At 48.7% G+C, this 18,776-nt stretch overlaps 1 protein-coding gene across 11 annotated transcripts in view; it reads right to left on the reverse strand.

The window, feature by feature from the left end:
- Positions 1-2,795: 2,795 nt before the first annotated feature.
- Positions 2,796-18,776, reverse strand: part of PLCH2 (phospholipase C eta 2) — a 108,355-nt gene continuing 92,374 nt past the window's right edge. For 6 of the 11 annotated variants that reach the window (XM_039367802.1, XM_039367803.1, XM_039367806.1 and 3 more), the window contains 7 exons: positions 18,023-18,130; positions 17,625-17,749; positions 15,820-15,904; positions 15,392-15,538; positions 13,533-13,612; positions 7,214-7,544; positions 2,796-4,632 (listed from right to left, as the gene is read on the reverse strand). In XM_039367802.1, coding sequence (XP_039223736.1) covers positions 3,071-4,632; positions 7,214-7,544; positions 13,533-13,612; positions 15,392-15,538; positions 15,820-15,904; positions 17,625-17,749; positions 18,023-18,130 — 2,438 coding nt within the window. In that variant the 3' untranslated portion in view covers positions 2,796-3,070. Of the gene's footprint in view, positions 4,633-5,661; positions 7,545-13,532; positions 13,613-15,391; positions 15,539-15,819; positions 15,905-17,624; positions 17,750-18,022; positions 18,131-18,776 lie in introns of all 11 variants that reach the window. The other 5 variants (XR_005559703.1, XR_005559704.1, XM_039367809.1 and 2 more) reach the window with 4 other exon arrangements.

An 18,776-nucleotide genomic window follows, 5' to 3' on the forward strand; every position in this document is an offset into this window, starting at 1 on the left:
TGGAAACTAATCAAACAGTCTGGCCAAAGAGGATCATAATTAGTCTCAAACCAACTAACAACCATTAGTCCAGTTGCCACGATTCAACCTTCAAACCCCTTTAGCCTGGATGACCGAGGATGGACATCGACAGATCATAATTAAGAGTTTTCAGATCTGTGTCTGATGGTCCTGTGGGGAAACTTTGGAGGATCCTAATAATTTGATCTCCTCCCAACTTACCCTTATTGTTCTCTCCCCACCTGCTGCCCTTCCCTCATTGTAACAATGCTCTTCGACATAGATCAAGTACCCTTAGTACTTACCTTACGGTGTGCGTTGGTTGAATGAGGAAGTTATAGGATGCAGCGGGAAACGTACGCAGATGGAAATGCCGCTTCCAGCCCTCTTTGTGGGTCTGAAGGATATAAGTCAAGAAGTATCCTTGGATCTCCCCAACCATCAGCTTTCTCCCCAATGGGATTCTCTTCCAGGCTTTGATCTCAGGAGGTCCCAGGTTTCTTGGTGGTGCTTCTAGAAACCACTTAAAAAAACCAACAGGAGCTGCTTCCTTGAAAGACTGAACTGAACTGAACTCATGTTGAACGGAAGGTAATCGGAGAAGATACTCAAACTTCAAAACAAGCCACGTCTACAGGCCACGTATATATATACCTCACTTAGACATATCTACAGCAGCCATCAGTCCAGGAAGCAAAACATCACCACCAGCTGCTCTCTGCAAACTAAGATGCTGGATGGAAAATGAACCTGTTTTTTTTTTTCTGAAAGCAAAGCTGAGTAACTCTAGGAGTAATCATAGAGTAATCTGAACACAGCACCTATCTGATAAGGATCCTTTTCAGCTACAAGGAAAGCCTAAAAATCTGTCCAGTGTTAATGACATGCTAGGAAAGAATTGGGCATAATTTAAGAGCGTGGATGGGGAACGATGGCCCTTTTATGACTATGGCTTGCTGGGGGATTCTGGGAGTTGAAGTCCACAAGTCCTAAAGGGGCCACGGTTCCCCACTTACAGGGAAAGACAAGTAATATAAATATTACAGCCTTAAACTCCTGGTCTTCGCCTGAAGCTGCAGACAAAACACCCGAAAGCAACTAGGTTAAATAATCTTTATTTCTGGAGTTGAGTCAGGTGATTTTACAAATAGATTTTAAATTATTTGCAGTTTAGAAAGAGGAAACCATCTAACAACCCACAACAAAAACAACAACAGCAAAAAAATCCAGCCCTCAGCCTATTTTCATACTCTCCGGCCACACGTAGCAAAAGCTAAAAAATAAAATTAGACTTATATGATCTCTTAATCTATTCTCTGGCCTTTTTTTTTGTCTTACTGGAAAAAAAGTGGTATCAATTATAATACATGAATTAGGCAAGGGGAGTCGAGCAAACAGGTCTAAGGAGGAGTTTGATCTCCGAGCGCAGAGTTCGACGTTTTCTGAATTTTCTTTTAAAACATTGGTTTATTTTAAAAAAATATATCGCGTGGAAGTGCAAAAGAGACCAGCGGAGAACATCGAGAAAGGTATTTCCGGGGGGAGGAAGGGGGGAAGACCATCTTTGGTGATTGTGAAAGAAGAACAAAGAATCCTACTTGTTGTACTCGCTGCCTCAACCTTCACCCCTCCATCAAAGTTTAGAAGCAAGAACGGATTTCGAAAGAGACGCTGGACTCGCAAACCTCATCGCAACAATGGTTTATCTTAGGAAAAAACGGAGTACAAAAATGCATCAGTTTAGAGAAACACGCACACAGGGACACACATGTAAATTTTTTGTGCAAACTTGTTTCTTTTCTTTTTTTAAAAAAAAATAATAATCTGAAAATGATGGGGAAAAAAACTTTTGGCTAAGGAGAACGGAGTTCTAAAAAGAAGAGAAAACTGTTCTTTATCCCTAGCCGGTTTCCACTGCTCCTGGTTGTCCTTAACTAGCTAACTTGGTTTCTCCTAAAAAAAACGAAACGGAAGTGACAATGCAAAAAAAAAAAAAAAAGAAAGAAAGAAAATAAACCGGGGAGAATCGTGCAGCTCCTTGGGTGTGCTTCCCAGGAAAGGCGGAGAGGGAAGACATCGTCTCGGGATCGCTTCCCAGCCCTGGGAAAATCCGAGCTGCCCACTCCCGGTGGACGCATGCCACGGACTGCATTATCGTTATGATTATTGTTATTATTACTGTTTCTCACAAACATAACATGGTCCATTGGAGGAAGAGGAAGAGGAGGAAGAGGAAGAGAAGGAGGAGGAGGAGGGGAAGGAAGAGGAGGAGGAGGAGGAGGAGAAGGAAGAAGAGGAGGAGAAGGAGAAGAAGAAGGAAGAGAAGGAGGAGGAGGAGGAGGAAGAGAAGGAAGAGGAGAAGGAAGAGGAGAAGAGAAGGAGGAGGAGGAGAAGAAAGAGGAGGAGGAGGAGGAGGAGAAGGAAGAAGAGGAGAAGAGGAGGAGGAGGAGAAGAAGAAAGAGAAGGAAGAGGAGGAAGAGGAGGAGAAGAGGAGGAGGAGAAGGAGGAGAAGGAGAAGAAGGAGAAGGAAGAGGAGGAGAAGGAGAAGAAGGAAGAGAAGGAGGAGAAGAAGAGAAGGAAGAGAAGAGGAGGAGGAAGAGAAGGAGAAGAAAGAGGAGGAGGAGGAGGAGGAGGAGAAGGAAGAAGAGGAGAAGGAGAAGAAGAAGGAAGAGGAGGAGGAGGAGGAAGAGAAGGAAGAGAAGGAAGAGGAGAAGGAAGAAAAGGAAGAGGAGGAGGAGGAGAAGGAAGAAGAGGAGAAGGAGGAGGAGAAGAAGAAAGAGAAGGAAGAGGAGGAGGAGAAGGAGAAGAAGGAGAAGGAAGAGGAGGAGAAGGAGAAGAAGAGAAGGAGGAGAAGAAGGAAGAGAAGGAAGAGGAGAAGGAGGAGGAGAAGGAGAAGAAAGAGGAGGAGAAGGAGGAGAGTCCTCCCTCATTCAACGAGGGTCTTCTGAGCTAGGCACATATATACTGTGTATATATATCTCCATATTTTTAAGAAAAGGAGGGACAGGGGTCGTTGGTTTTGCTCCGACAGCAATGTAAACATCGATTCTGGGTTCAGCCCTTCCCACCATCAGAGTCTGAAGGTAAAGACGACTTCGGCGTCGGGGTTCAAGTCCGCTGGGTTCTTGAGCTGGGATGTAAACAAGCCGGGGGAAGCCGGGTCCCCGTAAGGCCCCCCTGGAAAGCAGCAGGCTCCTTCGGGGACGCCCCGCTCCTCAATGGGACTCCCCTTGCTCAAGGCCAGGCTCCTCAGCTTCTGCCTTTCTTGAGCTTGCCTGGCCCGGTTGGCGATGTACCTCACCCTGCTCTGGCTCCGGGACGAAGACCTTCGGATCAGGACGGCCTCTTCCTCTTCTTCTTCTTCCTCCTCCTTCTCAGCCTTGGCGGGTTCCGGGCAGGTGGGCGAAGTGATGTCGTTCTCCTGCTGGAAGAAGGTGAGCTTCCTCAGGCGCTCCGTCAGCTCATCCGCGGGCCTTCCCGAAGCCTTGGAGGCCCTCACCGGGCGGGTGGCAAAGCTGCGGCGGATGCTGCGGTACTTGCTCTCCAAGGTGGGCGTGATGTCGTCCGAGGTGAGATCTCCCAGGCTTTTGGACTTCCCGTGGTTGGAATCGGGGCTCTTCTGCCCTTTGGACTTTGGGCCGGGCCGCTTGAGGCTCTCCACGTACAGCCGGTTCCAGGTGTGTCTTCGGGAGACGGAAGAGAATCCCAGCGGCCTCGGGCGCAAGTCGTCCTCCACGGGTTGATCGGACCTCAAGTTGGGGTTAGATTTGCTCTTGGTCACCATGGGGGCTTCGCGCCCGGAGGCGGGGTTGGCCGACCACGGCCTGGCGATTCTTCGGTCGGGGTGGACCTCAAAGGTCTTAGGAGCACCGAGGTCAGGGAGGCTTTTCCGGGCCAGGCTGGGCAAGGAGAGGTCTATGACGGTATCGTTAGAGGACATGCTGGAGGAAGAGGACATGCTGTCCCTGTGGGCGCTGAAGTCAAGCTTGCTCCAGATCCGGTCGTTGACCGTGGCATCCCAGTAGACTTCCGCTGCAGGAGAACCTTTATCAGGATGCTTCAAGGAGACTACACGGTCGCCCACTTTATATCCTTCATTCTTTGATCTCCTGGCGACCGTCTGAGGCGTGGGGACTCCGATAGTTCCTCGGGAGGTTGTGCGAAGTGGAGTTGGCGTGGCGCTGTTTCCCCGCTCGTTTTGGTGTGGTGGTCCAGCTCTGTTCATCTCATGTTGAACCAACCTAACCGTCTTCTGGCCGTTTCCAGCCGGATGGAGCCAACGATTGTCGGACACTAAGTTGCGCTGAAGTTGTGAAGGGAGAAGGCCTCCGTTGCAAGGAGCTCTTTCCCAGCCCCCTCCTTCTTGGGTGCTTCCCATCCTTTCTTCCTCGTCCGAGACTCTAGGAGCGAGAAGCGTCTTCTCCAAAAATGCAGGCTGCACAGGGGAAGTTCTCTTCAGCTGGTCCCTTCCATCTGGGATAGCTTCTTGGGAAGGATGAGGCACAGATTCCTCTTTGGGATCCCTGACAAGGTGGGCGGGCAGAGGGAAGCAGAAGCCGGAAGGCTCCTCGTGGATGGTCTGCAGGTTGCGTAAGGAAGGGACCGACCTGTGCCTGGAGAACTGGTGGACATCTGGAGGAAGACGGGAAAGAAATCCAGGGATGAGTAAACGCCAAATAACTTCTCCTACCTAGAACTACTTCACACAGAACAAGCCTTGACACCTCGCTACGCCTAGCAGGGTTTTGTTGTGCCACCTCCACAAAACTCCCAGGATTCCCTTAGGGCAGGGGTAGGCAACCTTGGCTCTTTTATGATTCGTGGACTTCAGCTCCCAGAATTCCTGAGCCAGCCACGCTGAGGGGAAAGCGAGAGGTTTCCAAGCTGAGCCAGGCTGGCTCAGGAATTCTGGGAGTTGAAGTCCACGAGTCATGAGGGGGCCATAGCTCCCGCATGCTGGCTCAGGAATTCTGGGAGCTGAAGTCCATGAGTCATGAGGGGGCCATAGTTCCCCCATGCTGGCTCAGGAATTCTGAGAGTTGAAGTCCACGAGTCATAAAAGAGCCAAGGTTGCCTACCCCTGCCCTATGGATATTTTTGGAGACACCCACCCTGAGAAAGCTAAAATTGCATGAAATAAAGGTATGAGCACGGAGGGAACAAGTCGTTCTTTCCACAAACAAACAAACATGCAGGAAAAGTAGCTTCAAAGACCAACTAACCACACTGGCACACAAGACACTTATGAGCTAAGGAGAACGGGACAAGGAAATCTTGCTGATGACGTTATGTAGTTTGGTAACGAAACGTTCAGGAATTATATTAAGACGAACTTGGAGAACAAACCGCAGGCAAAATCTAAAAAAAAAAAAAAAGCTACCAGTCTTTCCTATTCTTTCAATGCAGGAAAAGTTTCGGACAGTTAGTGTGAAGCTGGGAAGGGGAAACCGTAGAGCAGGGATAGGGAACTATGGTGCCTTTAGGACCTATAGACTTCAACTCCCGGAATTCCCGAGCCAGCCATGCTGGCTCAATGACTTCTGGGAGTTGAAGTCCGTAGGTCCTAACGGGCCCGGAATTTCCCCAGCCCTGTTTAGAGCAGGTGAGAAAGCAGGCGAAGGAAAGCACGACTGAAAGTCAACAGCAAAGTTCATCAGTTACCTGGGACTCCATCATCCTTTCAGTTCTTAACTACGCGGGAAAAGAGGGCGTGAGGAACAGGACACAAAAAGAAGAGGGAAAATTTAAAAAAAGAAAGAAAAAAAAACCCAGTTAGTTCAGGGACAGAGAATAAATTAGTGAGAAGGAATGAGACTGACTCAACGTGCTGATCCCGAGAATTCGCTTTTGACCAACCAGAAGACACTCAAGAGAAAGAGCTGGGGGGGGGGGAGGCAGGATTACGGATGATAATGTAAATTCTAAATCTACTGAGATATGAATAGAGAATGATAGAGTTGGAAGGGACCTTGGAGGTCTTCTAGTCCAACCCCGTGTCCTTAGCTCAAAATGACAGCTCGGGTGACCCCATTAGCATTAACCACCACTCCCGATTCCCAACCCAAAGGAAGCCGTTGACTAGAACTCGGAAACCCGTTTCAGAATTCCTATTTATGTAATAAACAACGAAGGGACCAGGAAGCGAGTTAAATTTTTGCTTTCCTTGAGGCAGCAAATCTGGTTGGATTAGAAACGGATTTCGGATCACAGGCATGCATTGAACACACAAAGGGACACCACGACAACCTGAGGTTTGCTACAGGAGACAGGCTGGCATGCAGGGGAAGTCACTACTCGGCTACGGTGAAGCCCCCCAGCAGAAATGAAGAGGCCACCCCATGCTTGGACGGTCAACCAAGGAAGGACGACGCTCAAGTGGCCGAGCCACACGTCAACCGGTGGGACAAGGAGCGCGGAGGTTTCTACGGGGAGACGACGGCACGATCTGGAATGGACGGGTCGGGCGCGGGAGATCTGCTCTTACCAGTAAAGAATATAGGGGATTTACTGCGAATTTCCTCCATTTTTTCAGAAAACAAGGCATTCATTTCCCTCTGAAGGGTGCCTGCCGGCTTGCGGGCGCTCTCCGGCCAGCCTTTGGAGAAACTGGGACTTTCCAGGCTCTCCGAGCTGCCGGAGCTGGAGGACACCGACCCATTGTTGGAACCCACCAGGTTGACGGTACTCCGGTATTTGCTGCCAGGCGGAGGGCGCCACCGGTGCCAGGACCGGTCCTTGGCCCCGAGACACGCGGAATCCCCCTTTTTCTTCCCTGAGGTCCCAAAGGGCTGGCAGGGGCTGGGCAGGCTCCTGGTGGCCCCGTAGCTGGTGCACAGGTGCAGATCGGAGCGCGCTCGGGGCTGTTCCCGGATCCCCCCAGGTTTGAGCTCCACCCGCTCCTCGCCGGCCAGTACGCCACAGCAGCCACAGTGCGGAGCCTCGCCAGCGGCTGGCTGAGCGCCGCTGGGCTCGCTCCACTGGCCCTCCACGTCGGGGCCCTCGTGGGAGCCCACCACGCACTTCATGCAGTAGGTGGCCACGCTGACCCTACCCGGTTGGTTGCCGGCGCAGCGGGTGAAGAGGCCCTGTTTCTCGTTGGCTGGCTTCTCCTGGAGGCAGACCCGGTTGGATCTCCTGATGGGCTCGCTGAAGGTGGCGTCCTGGAAGCCCTGGCCGTGGCTGCGCTGCTCTCTGCCCAAACTGCGAGCCTTACCTCTGGGTTCCTCGGGCTCCGCTTCCTGGCGGCTGACCCCCTCCGGGGAAGGAGAGGGCGCGGGGGACGGGCAGTCGGACTCTTGGTCAAAGCGAGGGTGGGAGGTGTCTTCCAGGGCGGGGTCCTTGCTGGCCCTTTCCGAACCGCTGTCTCTGGCATCCAGAGCGATCTTGGGCTTTTTCAAGCTCTTGGTGGGTGCGCTGGCCGTCCGCCGTAGGAGCTGGCTGCTAAAGGAATGTTTGCGGTTGAGCTGACCAGCAACATGGCTGTCGAGCGAGGCTTGCTTTGGACTTCTGAGAAAGAGACTTTTTAAGCCCAGCGCTTGCTTGACCTGGGGGGGAGGGGAGAAGGAGAAGAAGGAGAGAAGCCATCACAGAGCAGGTATGCTTCTTCCCCGGCGCGGCGAGGGAGAAAACCAAAACAAACCAGACCCCACCGAGCAGCGATAATGCAAGATGTTCTTAACCTCAGGGTAGCCTCGGCTAATCCCGGTTGGATTGGAAGGCAGAACTGGGAGGAAGATACGAATTGCAGTTTGGTTTCAAGACTTCACAGCTGTAGCCACCCGCCCTTCCCCGGCTGTTTACATTTCCTAACCCAAATGATGGTTCCCCCCCCCCGTAATTATGAGGAAGGTCACATCTGCACAGGCCCATCTGAGTGTTGGAACCCTTTTAACATCTGGGGTCCTGGGTGCTCTCTGAGCTGGGTGGTTTTCTTGCAGACGTTTCATGACCCAACTATGTAACATTATCAGTGCTAGAAGGGAGTGGGTTTATGAGGAGGAGGAGGAGGAGGAGGAGGAGGAGGAGGGGGAGGAGGAGGGGGGGGAGGAGAACTATGAGGTCCTTAATGCTCTCTGAGCTTGGGGGTTTTCTTGCAGACGTTTCATAACCCAACTAGGGAACATCATCAGGGCTAGAAGGAAGTTGGCAAATACACAGAATAACTATCAAGCTGACAACCCAATAGATAGATAGATAGATAGGTAGATAGATAGATAGAAAATCAGCAAGAAATCTCTCATGTACAACATACACAGATAATGGAGGAAGGGATTATCCCCACCTCCCAAGAAATGCAAGACACCCCCCCTCCCCCACTGATGGAATGCAGTGGTGTGCAGTGATATTTCTTCCCCCTCCCTCCCTTCCCATCAGCCCCTTGAGGTCACTCGACACATTCCCCCGGTGAGGCTATTCGCTGACCCTTGAATCCAAACGAGCGATTCAAGATCCCAAATCCAGTGCAAATTTGGCGGGGGGAAGAAAAAAAAAGAAAGGAAGCCGTTTAAGAAGAAGATCCAGCATATTTGCACCCGGGGGCGGGGGATCAAGCCCAGGGTGGGGACCCTTCAACGGAGGGTGAAATAACCCACAGGACAAATTGTGGGTTTCATTAGGGGTGGGGGATACTCCTTGGGGCTGGGGTTGCGTTAAGTCGAGGACGACCTAGAGAAACACGGAGGAAGGCAATTAGAATTTAAAAAAAAAAAAAACACCAAAAAACATTGGGGAAGCCTGTGGGGAATCCTGGATCTGCTTGATAAACGTGGGAAAGTCTAGAGGTTCAACGGCTTGGCAAACTTTCCGGGAAATGTCGCAATCCATGTTATGAGTGGAAGTTTGGGGTGTGTGTGTGTCGTTGTTGGTTTGTTTTTTTTTTCCCCAAGAGGAGGAGAAAAAAAAAATAAGTAAAGCTAAATCAGGGAAAAGACACAAAAAAAATGTTCATGATGTTTTCGGGTGGACGGAAGCATGCAAGCGTGGTGATGCTCCGAGCTCACTAGACCTTCCTGGGTGTCGAGGAAGGGAGAAGGGGGGTACCTTTGTGGCGTCTAAATTTGTTCTGCTTCTAAAAGGAGACTTTTTTTGACACACAGAAGGCCACTGCAATCACAAACAGACAGAAGTAAAAGGCAGAAAGTGAGACACGGGAGAAGAAGAAGCCAAATCCGAGACGGCCCTAAGAGAGATTGAGGAAAGGGTCGGGCACGTGACCCACATACACAAATAAACAGGGATAAACTACGAAAGGGGTTGGGGGGAGGAGAGAGAGAGAGACAAAATAGAGGAGGGATCAAGGTAGACTTTGACATTATTCAATCCCCCCCAGGGAGGCAGAAAAAGAGCAAAGTGGCTTTCTGAGCGTACCAAACAATTCTTAAAAAGTGTGACGACTTTGCATTAGAGACCGTTTCCCCAATTGCTCAGCTAGGCATTCTTGTCCTAGATTTACTTACCACCTTCATGAAACTAGCGCTTAAAATTGAGAGAGGGTACCATCATCTACTTAGATATAACAGAATAACAGAGTTGTAAGGGACCTTGGAGGTCTTCTAGTCCAGCCCCCTGCTCAAGCAGGACACCCTATATCAGTGGTTCTCAATCTTTTTAATGCCGCGACTCCCAACCGGTCGTAAGTCGAGGACTACTCAACTGGTGCAGCACCATTTGCAGAATGGGACTGTTGGCGGGCTCAGCAGGGCAGAGACAGCCTGGACAATTCCTATTGGCTTTTGAAAGCCAATAGAATTAGACTCTATTCAAGAGAGTCTATTCTATTGGCTTTCAAAAGCCAATAGAATAAAAGGGAGGAGCACAGCTAAGGAAAAGGGGGGGGGAAATGGCGGACTGCGTTGTTTGGCGACCCCCGTGAAATGGTCGTTCGACCCCAAATGGGGTCCCGACCCACAGGTTGAGAACCGCTACCCTAGACCATTCCAGACAAAGGGTTGTCCAAACGGCTGGATGTTGTCCGAAAAGGGGGTGGCCAAAACAAAAGGACAAAACGGGTGGATTCAAACAGAACGACGTTCTTGAACCATCTCGACTGGCAATCTCAAAAATGGCGTTTCACCAAGGATGTCATGATTTTTTACAGTTAGCAGAAGGATATTCCATACTAAACTCAAATTCTTTAAAAGGCAAGGTGAAAAGTCCCCTTTCTGTATAATTAAAATTTTATTTGGAATGAAAGAAGTCTAATTAGGAAAAAAAAAAAGCAGCAGTTGGATAAGACTTTTTTGTCCCTCCCAGAGGCAGAAAAATATAGCATAATCCCTTGCGCAGATCTGGTTCCATATTCAGTAGGATTAGGCTCAGGGTCAGAGTTCACCTGCACAAAATGAAGGAATCTCTTCCCTGGAAAGATTAGACTCCATAATTAGTAGATTGATGCCCACAAAGTCAGGGGCAGGAGAAATGTTAATGAGAACACAACAAGGGGTAGGTAAGCGATTTGGAAAAAAAAAAACAAGAAGATCAGAGATAAAGCAATCAAAAAACAAATCAGCTGGGGAAATTGAAAAAGAGAAAGGGGGGGGGGAAGGACTTAAGGCGAGCGTACGAGTTGCTGTGGGAGGGGGCTTCTGAAGACAGGACGAGATGCAGGCGGGATGGTGTTGGGCAAACTGGAAGCCAGCAAGTCCCCCCAGCTTTTTAAAATGGCCTGTGTCAGTCAGCTGCAAATTAAAACTATCCATCAGGAAGCAACTCAAGCAGAAGAAAAAAGAAGGGGGGGGGGAAGAGGAGAAATCAAAGAGGGCAGGAATTTGGTGGGGGCTGATCAAAGGAGGTTAATCAAGGGAGAAAATTGCCTGCCGTATAGAGAGATAGGTAAGCTTCAAATGCTCTGGGTATCTGTCTCTGGGCAAAGGCTAGTTCATTAAAATCAATGCTGTTTGTCAATGTTGTTCCCCCCCCCAAAAAACAAACAAACAAACCAGAATAGCATCGAATAATGGTCCTGCCTCTCTGGACAAGTAAGTTTCTAGTCCTCATAATCTAAATCAATGCATTGAGAGTCAGGCTCTCATTCCTTCGAGTCCAGCAGAAGCTCTTTCCTAAGGTCGGTCGGTCTGTCTGTCTGTCTCGCTCTCTCTCTCTCTCTCTCCCTCTCCCCCCCCTCTCTCACACACAACCTTCTGCTGTGTCTATTTGAAGTGAAGGACAATTGACAGGACTACTTTTCTACTTAATTAACACCGACATAATTCACTTTCTGGAGGTCTTTTTTTTTTTTTTTAAGGCAAAGGGCTCTTAAGCTTACAGTTAGACTCTGTGCGAGAGAGGGAGAGAGAGACAGACAGACAGACGGAGAGGGAGAGAGAGAGAGAAAGAGAGAGAGAGAAAGAGAGAGAGACAGAATGAGAGAGACAGAGACTGACAGAAAGACCAAGAAAGAGAGACTGAGAGAGAGAGAGAAACCGAGACAAACTGAGAGAGAAAGAGGGGGGGGAAGAAATCCAATTTCCCTCTTTCCTTCCTGCTCCAGTTTATTAAGCGCTATGGCATCTAACTGACTCCTGGCCAAGAACGGATCGATCCATCCTCTCCCCCCCCCCCCCGCCCGGATTGATGAAAAACTGGAAACATTTATTTGGACAGAGGCTGGGGGAATCTTTCGACAAAATGAGTCAACTGCAGGAGGAAAGGGGGGGGCTACCAAATTTCCTCCCCCTCCCCTGCAGGTAACTAACCCCCATTCGGGGCCTGATCCAGTACAAGGTGGAAAGGAATGATGGGCTGGGCTCCCCCCCCCAACAACCCTGCACAGCTTTTCCCTGGTGGATGTTGGAAAGGGAAGGAGCAGAAGAGCAGAAGGCCCGCCAGGAAGCTTGCCCCCCCCTTTAATTTCATTTAACACTGAGGACCAGACCAGAGGGATTAGAAGCGGAAGATTTTCCAGACAAGATGCCTTCTTTTTGTCGGAGGGTTTGAAACGACGCAGCTGGCCCCCCTCCAACTCTCCCTCAGATGTTTGGCCGAGAGAGAAAAGAAGGAAGTTTGGAAAGAGGCTTGAACTTAACGTGTTAACTTCTCCCCTTCCAGTTCTCCTTGTTGGAAGGAGAGAAAGGGGGCCTAATGCCAGGTTTTTTTGCAAAAAAAACCCCCCAACACCCCAAAACGTTGCTATGCAACGTTGCCCGTCCGGCACGGCTCCTTCTCTGTGGGATTTGCAGCACCTGGAATCGGATGGGCCAACTCTAAATGCAGACAGAGACTCGCTTGTTTGCTCCTCCCCGCCTCCTGGCACGTTTTTGGCTTTCAGTGGGGGATTGTCCGGGAAGAGCCCATCGGCTGAGAAGGGATCTCTCCAAACAGACGCCCAGATCTGCTTTCTCAGCCCCTGGCTGAGAAATCAAACAGAGCTAAAGTGCCAATAAACCAGCTTTCCTTTTCAAAAAGATCCTCCCCCCCAACCCAAAAAGAATTCCATCATACAAATACTCCTCGATTTATGACAGTTCATTCAGGGACCGTTTGGTAAAACAGGCACAAGAAAACCTGCAATTCACCAAAACGCAAACGCAAGAGAGTCAGCTTGGGTTTTGCAAAGTAGTGAAAGGCTAGAGAAATTTCGGAAAAGCGGACTTGCATTTTTTAATCGAGGTGGGAAGAGAATAAAATTGGATGGGGAAATAAATTAAAAAAAAAACAGCTACAGCATGGACCTTTTTTTCCTGAAGGTCCAGCTTTTAGAAAAGAGTTAAAAAAGAAAAAAGAAAAAGAAAATAGAAGAAACCCTTATCGGAACGGTGAGGTTTTTCTTGATGTGCATTTAAACCAAGACATCCTGTGATTTGACTATATTCAGAAATTGCTAACACAGTTATGCCAGATCGTGTTGCACGCGTCAATCATTGCAGTGAAAAAAAATGACAAATTTCTTCCTAAGCAACGTAATTACATCTTCTCAAGCGCTAAAAGACCCTTGAACACAGGAGCACTGGCGGTGTAACTAGCTGAGAAAAACGACTCACTCTCAGTCTGGATAAGAATTTCCCAAAGCACTGGATCAGCTGATCATCAGGAATCCATACAACTGCAGCAAGGATTAGGTTTGTTGCTGAGTTTTTGTGGGCAAAGATAGAAAGCACCCGGTGCTTGCTCAGAATTGCTTTGAGACTGATTTATTTTTTTAAAAAATATATGTATATATGAACCACCTGATTACAGAAATATCTGTGTTAGTCCCAAAGATGCTTTTCCAAAAGGCAATTGGACTTTCTAGGTGTTTTTCCTTGAAAACGTTTCGCTTCTTATCCAAGAAGGTTCTTCGGTTCTAACTTCTTCAGTTAGAATCAAAGAAGCTTCTTGGATAAGGGGGGGGAAAAAACTAAGAAAATCCAGTTGCCTTTGGGACCAGCACGACCTGGATGATGGAGAATCTCCGTAGATATGAAATCATTTCAAAATGCCAGAGAAACGGGGCACCGTTGGTTCTTCCTTCCGTTAAGGACAAGTCAACCGTCTCATCTGGAAGACATCTTAAGTTCTAGACAGGTTTGCACGGCTCGGACTTCAGGATGACTCACCTTACCACATATGTCGTTGACGGCTATGTGAACGAAGACGGAAGCTTCCTCCATACCTTCTAGGTAGACATGCCGATAGCCTGGAAGCAAGGAAAGCGGGGTGAGCGAGAGCTTCTCGTCTCATTTAACCCAAAATCCCTTCTGGGGTCTCCCAACCTCCCCCATTTATGGTCAGAGAGAAGATCTGGTTGCAAGGGGAGGGAAGAGGAAGGAGAGCAGATGAAAGTGAAAGCTGAGCCATGACCAGGATCCGGAAGAAGGGAGGTGTCAAAAAAAAATGGGTGGCCAATGAATGACAGAGAAGGAAGCTAAGAGAAGGCGCTCGGAACTGGGCACACCCTAAGTCAAGCTTATCTTGGGTTAAGGAGGAATTATCCATTAAGAAAAAAGATGATGCCATCCCAAAAGGGAAAGAATGGAATTGGGAATGGGCTGGTCACATAGCAAGAGCGGACGGCAGGTGGACCAAGGCAGTCCTAGAACGGATCCCGCTTGATCAAAAGCATCCACAAGAGAGATCTAAAACAAAATGGAGTGACCACATCAGCCCAGTAGGGCGGGCCCAGTTGGCAAAGGGAAGTCCAGGTCTGTCTTGGTTGGAAGGCCTTTCTCCTGCAGTGGATGGAGAATGGCTAAAATGAGGGTGATGATGGCTTTTTGTATTTTATATTATGAATGAATGAATGAAGGCAAACACACACACACAAACACACACACATATATATATATAAAGAGAAGTCTCTTGGGGGATCCAAAACTACTGGAGGATGCTGCCGCTTATTCAGTGCTGGCATTAAAGCAAGTTGGGTCTCAGAAATTTCCAGATGTTTAATTTATTGCCGGTTCTTTCATATCCTGCGACCACAATGCATCTGTCAGTGGAGATGCTCCTTTGTGGAATTCAGCAGCAGCTTCTCTCTCTCTCTCTCTCTCTCTCTCTCTCTCTCTCTCTCTCTCTCTCTCTCTCTCTCTCTCTCTCTCTCTCTCTCCAGTTATCAAAGAACGGAGTCTCCGCTGACAATCACATATTTTCTAATTGATTTGCTGGCTCTCCCAGAAGCCATCCGGAATGTCACAATTCACGTCTCTTTTGTTCGTTCTTCTCTTTCAGTGTCACCTGGAGGGTTTTTCCTCCCCCTTTCCGTTGAAAATCTTCTCCTTTCCTCCCCAGCTTTGAAGAGGATAAAGGATGGGGACAGATGGAAAGACGGGGCGTGTGTGTTGTGTTATGTGAGCTGGGAAGGTCCTGGCGGATGCGCGTACATTCGGATGCCCAAAGGGAGAGATGGAATGGAGGGGGGGGGGGGGAGGAGGAAAGAGTCCCATTAATAACCCCCCAATTTTTGCAGGCGTTCCTCCTCCAGCTGGCTTGTAACGTCATTACTGGCATTAATGGCAGCCAATCTTGGGCTGCCAATGAAAACGACAGCCTCGTTTTAAGGCAAAACCAAAAATAAACCCCCGCCACCCACAAACGCCCATGCTTTGAAGTTTTTCTCCACCGATCTGGGGATGAGCCAGTTGGCAGAGATAACCAACAATTTGGAGATGCCTTTTTGGTTATGGCTGGCAGGAGGAACAGGGCGAGAGAAAACGGGAGGATATCCGTGGTCCTTTTTCTGCGGCTTCCACTAACGTCAAATGCTCCAAGAACTAACTGGCTCGACGTCTCTCCAGGGTTTTCGAGATTTGAGATTTTTCTCAAAGATTTGGGGGCACACCCAGCAAACATTTCCCTCTTTATTGTCTGTTTGGGACCTACCTTCACGGGCAAATTCTCAGAGCCTCAGAGGAAATGCAGGGGAACAAAAATTAAAAAAAAACTAACACACACGGTTATACGAACAGGTGCATCTTACCTGGCATCATGGACGTAAACGCAATCGTTCTCTGACCGATAAAATCCCTCCCGATGGGATCGTGGTCCCAGACCAGGAAACGCACCAGGGCCAGCTCTGGCATGCCAATGTTGAAAACCAAAGTTTCTTCCCACATCGGATTGAAACCTGCAAAACCAAGGGTCAGGAGAATGGACCTTTCCAAGAGTGATCTACTGGGCATGTGTTCCTCGACTTTGGCAGCCTGACGATGGCTGGACTTGAACTCCCAGCCAGCCATAGATAGATATGTGTGGACTTCAACTCCCAGAATTCCTCAGCCAGCCATAGAGAGGTATCTATAGATTCCACAGAGAAGAGGGGATCGACTTACTCTTCAAAGCACCAGAAGGCACAGAACAGAGATGGCGGGAAAGGGAGAGTCAAAATGAAGGGGAGAGAAGCCGTACCGTTGTCGTCCACAACCCTGGTCTGCTCTTTGCAACAATCCATGGGCAAGCCGATCACTTCGACTTCCACGAACGGATCTATGATCTGGAAAAGAGGTCAAATACGAATGTCACCAAGCACAGCTGGACCGTGCATCTTTCCCCAACTCAGTGGCTTTCTTCCTGGGCCATAAATCTTAATTAACTGACAAGGTAGCTCTCTTAAGATCTGAGAAGAGACCTTCTGCACATCTGCCACCCAAAGACCTCTGATTCTGGAGATAGTGGAGAAGGACCACGTTCTTCCACGTAGTCCTTCCAAAGATCGCCAGTGCAATTCCTCCGCTTAACGACACATATACAAGAGAGAGTCTCAAAACGCCCTGATTCTTTGTTTTTAAACACTCACTTACTGCTGAGATAAACCATCTTTTGATCTTCAAGCTAACAAACCAATCAGTGGAAGAATAAATCCGTAATTTGGAGCAACCTGGACATTTTTCAAGGAAGGTATAAAAGCACGGGCTTTCCCAGGAGACGTAATCTATATTTGGAGCAGCACAAGGGGAACACTGGAAAGCTGTTTTTATTCAGAATCAAAATACTTTTATTCGAGCAAACTTGCAGAGGGGAAAATAATTGAGGGCATTAGAGTTTATTTAGATGCACGACGACGCATCACCTACGTGTTGCGGTCTGCCAGTCCCATCGTTGATACTCAGACTGGCCCCCAAGTGAGAAAGGGATGATTAGAAACTCAATGCTATTTTTCCCCCCTCTGGACAGGCCAATTAACAGCTGGGGAGAAAGAAACCACCCACAAGGATTACTCGTAGCCCCCAATTAAAAAAAACACAAAAAACAAGACACAACTTTTGCTCACAGGCAAAATAAATCCTGGGAAGGGATGGGGGGGGGGAAAGAGGGGAGAAGACAAAATTTGGAACAGAACCCCGTTCAAACAGGCTCCGTCCAAAGAAAGCCATCCATCTTGGCTCTGACAACTCAGCGGCTTAAATGTCGTTTTACAGGGAGATTTGGGGCTCGTTTGCTGGGAGTTTTATTTATTTATTTTTCAGTCTCTCTCCCTCCACCCCCCACCCCCCACCCCACCCCCTTGCTTTCCAGGGAGGCCTGTTGAATAGAGGCTTGTCACTTTGATGGAAGGTCTTGGCAGAACTTTCCTGATTCCCCAGAGGCACCCTGCGGACAATAATGTGGACTGGGCTCTTTATTTTTTATTTTTTGCACAAAGAGAACCAGCCAAGCACCTGCTAAATGCGCCCCTGCCCCCCCAAGGGAAAGGAATGGGTTGCATAATCTTTCTTAAAAATTAAAATAAAAATCCAAGCTGCAGGATGGATCTTGTAGTGGTCAGAAGGGGGAAGGAGGGACGTTGAAACCCAGCTTGCAAACTAACTCACTTTCTCGGGGGGGGGGGGGGAGAAAAAAAAAGAAAAAAAACCCTTGATGATGAAGTGGTATATAAGTCTAAGGGCTACGACTATTGCCCTCCCTCCCTCCCTCCCTTCCTTCCTTTCCCTCCCTCCCTTTTTTCTCAATGGTTAGAATGCAGCACTGCAGGCAAACTCTGCCCACTGCCAGGAGTTCGATCCTGTCTGGCTCAAAGTTGACTCAGCCTTCCGTCCTTCTGATGTCGGTACAATGAGGACACCCAGATTGTTGGGGTCAACAGGCTGACTGTGTAAACCACTTAGAGAGAGCTGCAAAGCACTGGCAAGCAGTATGTAAGTCTAAGGGCTATGTATTATTTCCCTCTGGATAGCCGTCCCCTCCCACAGGACTCTGGGTTAAGATCACCCTACCTCGCCTCGGTCTCCAAGCATGGAATCACGCGGCTTCGGGAGCTGCTGTCCACTGATGACCCTCAGGACCAGTTGCTTTTTCATCAGGCCAGCCAGAGGATCTTCGGAATTGGGGTTGAAGATCCCTGGAAGAGATTTGCAGAAGTTACACGGGGATTTCACGTCGGTTGGGGTCTCTGGAGCCAGGAAGGCGAGTCCCTACATGTAGTTGATCCACTGCTTTAAAAACGGCAGACCTGGGGAGTCAGTAAATCAAACGAAATTCCTCTTTTGAGTTAGAAACAAACCAGGAAGACCTTCCTTACTGGGCAGTTAGATGTGAAGTTAAGGACTCCAATCGGTGTTTGGGGGAGGCTGTGAACGAGACAGACGTGCCGATGACGGCCTCACCTTCTTACCTTGACACATACACCTGGGCTTGAGGACGTAGCCGCAATTCCCGTTGGCGCCAAACTTGGCGCGGTTGAGCTGCAGCATTCTCCCTTCGGATTGGTAGTTCAGCGCCACTGCAACGGAAGGAAACATGGGAAATATAGGCGCCGTGGTGGCACAGTGGTCAGAATGCAGGACTGCGGGGCAAACTCTGCCCACCATCAGGAGTTCGATCCTGACCGGCTCGTGCTTGACTCAGCCTTCCATCTTTCCGAGGTTAGTAAAATGAGGACCCAGGTTGGGGGCAAATACGCTGTAAAGCACTGTGAAGCAGTATATAAATCTAAGTGCTACTGCTGAATAACTGAGAAATGAAGTTATAAGTGGCAAATTCTGATCCAGCCATTTTGGAAAGCATTTCTTTTCTTTCCTTTCTTTCTTTCTTTCTTTCTTTCTTTCTTTCTTTCTTTCTTTCTTTCTTTCTTTCTTTCTTTCTTTCTTTCTTTCTTTCTTTCTTTTTCTTTTCCTCCTCTTTCTCTCTCTCTCTTTTAAGCAAAAAGAGCTAGTTTGTTTTCAGAAAATGATATTAAGAGGAACCATCATGACTGAAAAATTTAAAAAAAGGGGGGGGGAGCAATGATTTTCTCTTCATTCTCCGCCAGCTAATTTTAAGAACCGGACTCAAAACAGCAGCTGGGCGAATAAACAGAGGGGGGGAGAGAGAGAGAGAGAAAGAAACACTGTTTTACAGTTTCCCTCCAGGACAAATTCCACCAAAAT

This window comes from Crotalus tigris, unplaced genomic scaffold (assembly GCF_016545835.1).
Source record: "Crotalus tigris isolate CLP2741 ecotype Arizona unplaced genomic scaffold, ASM1654583v1 scf7180000020588.15403103151:6194809, whole genome shotgun sequence".
In the NCBI taxonomy this organism is placed as follows: domain Eukaryota; kingdom Metazoa; phylum Chordata; class Lepidosauria; order Squamata; family Viperidae; genus Crotalus; species Crotalus tigris.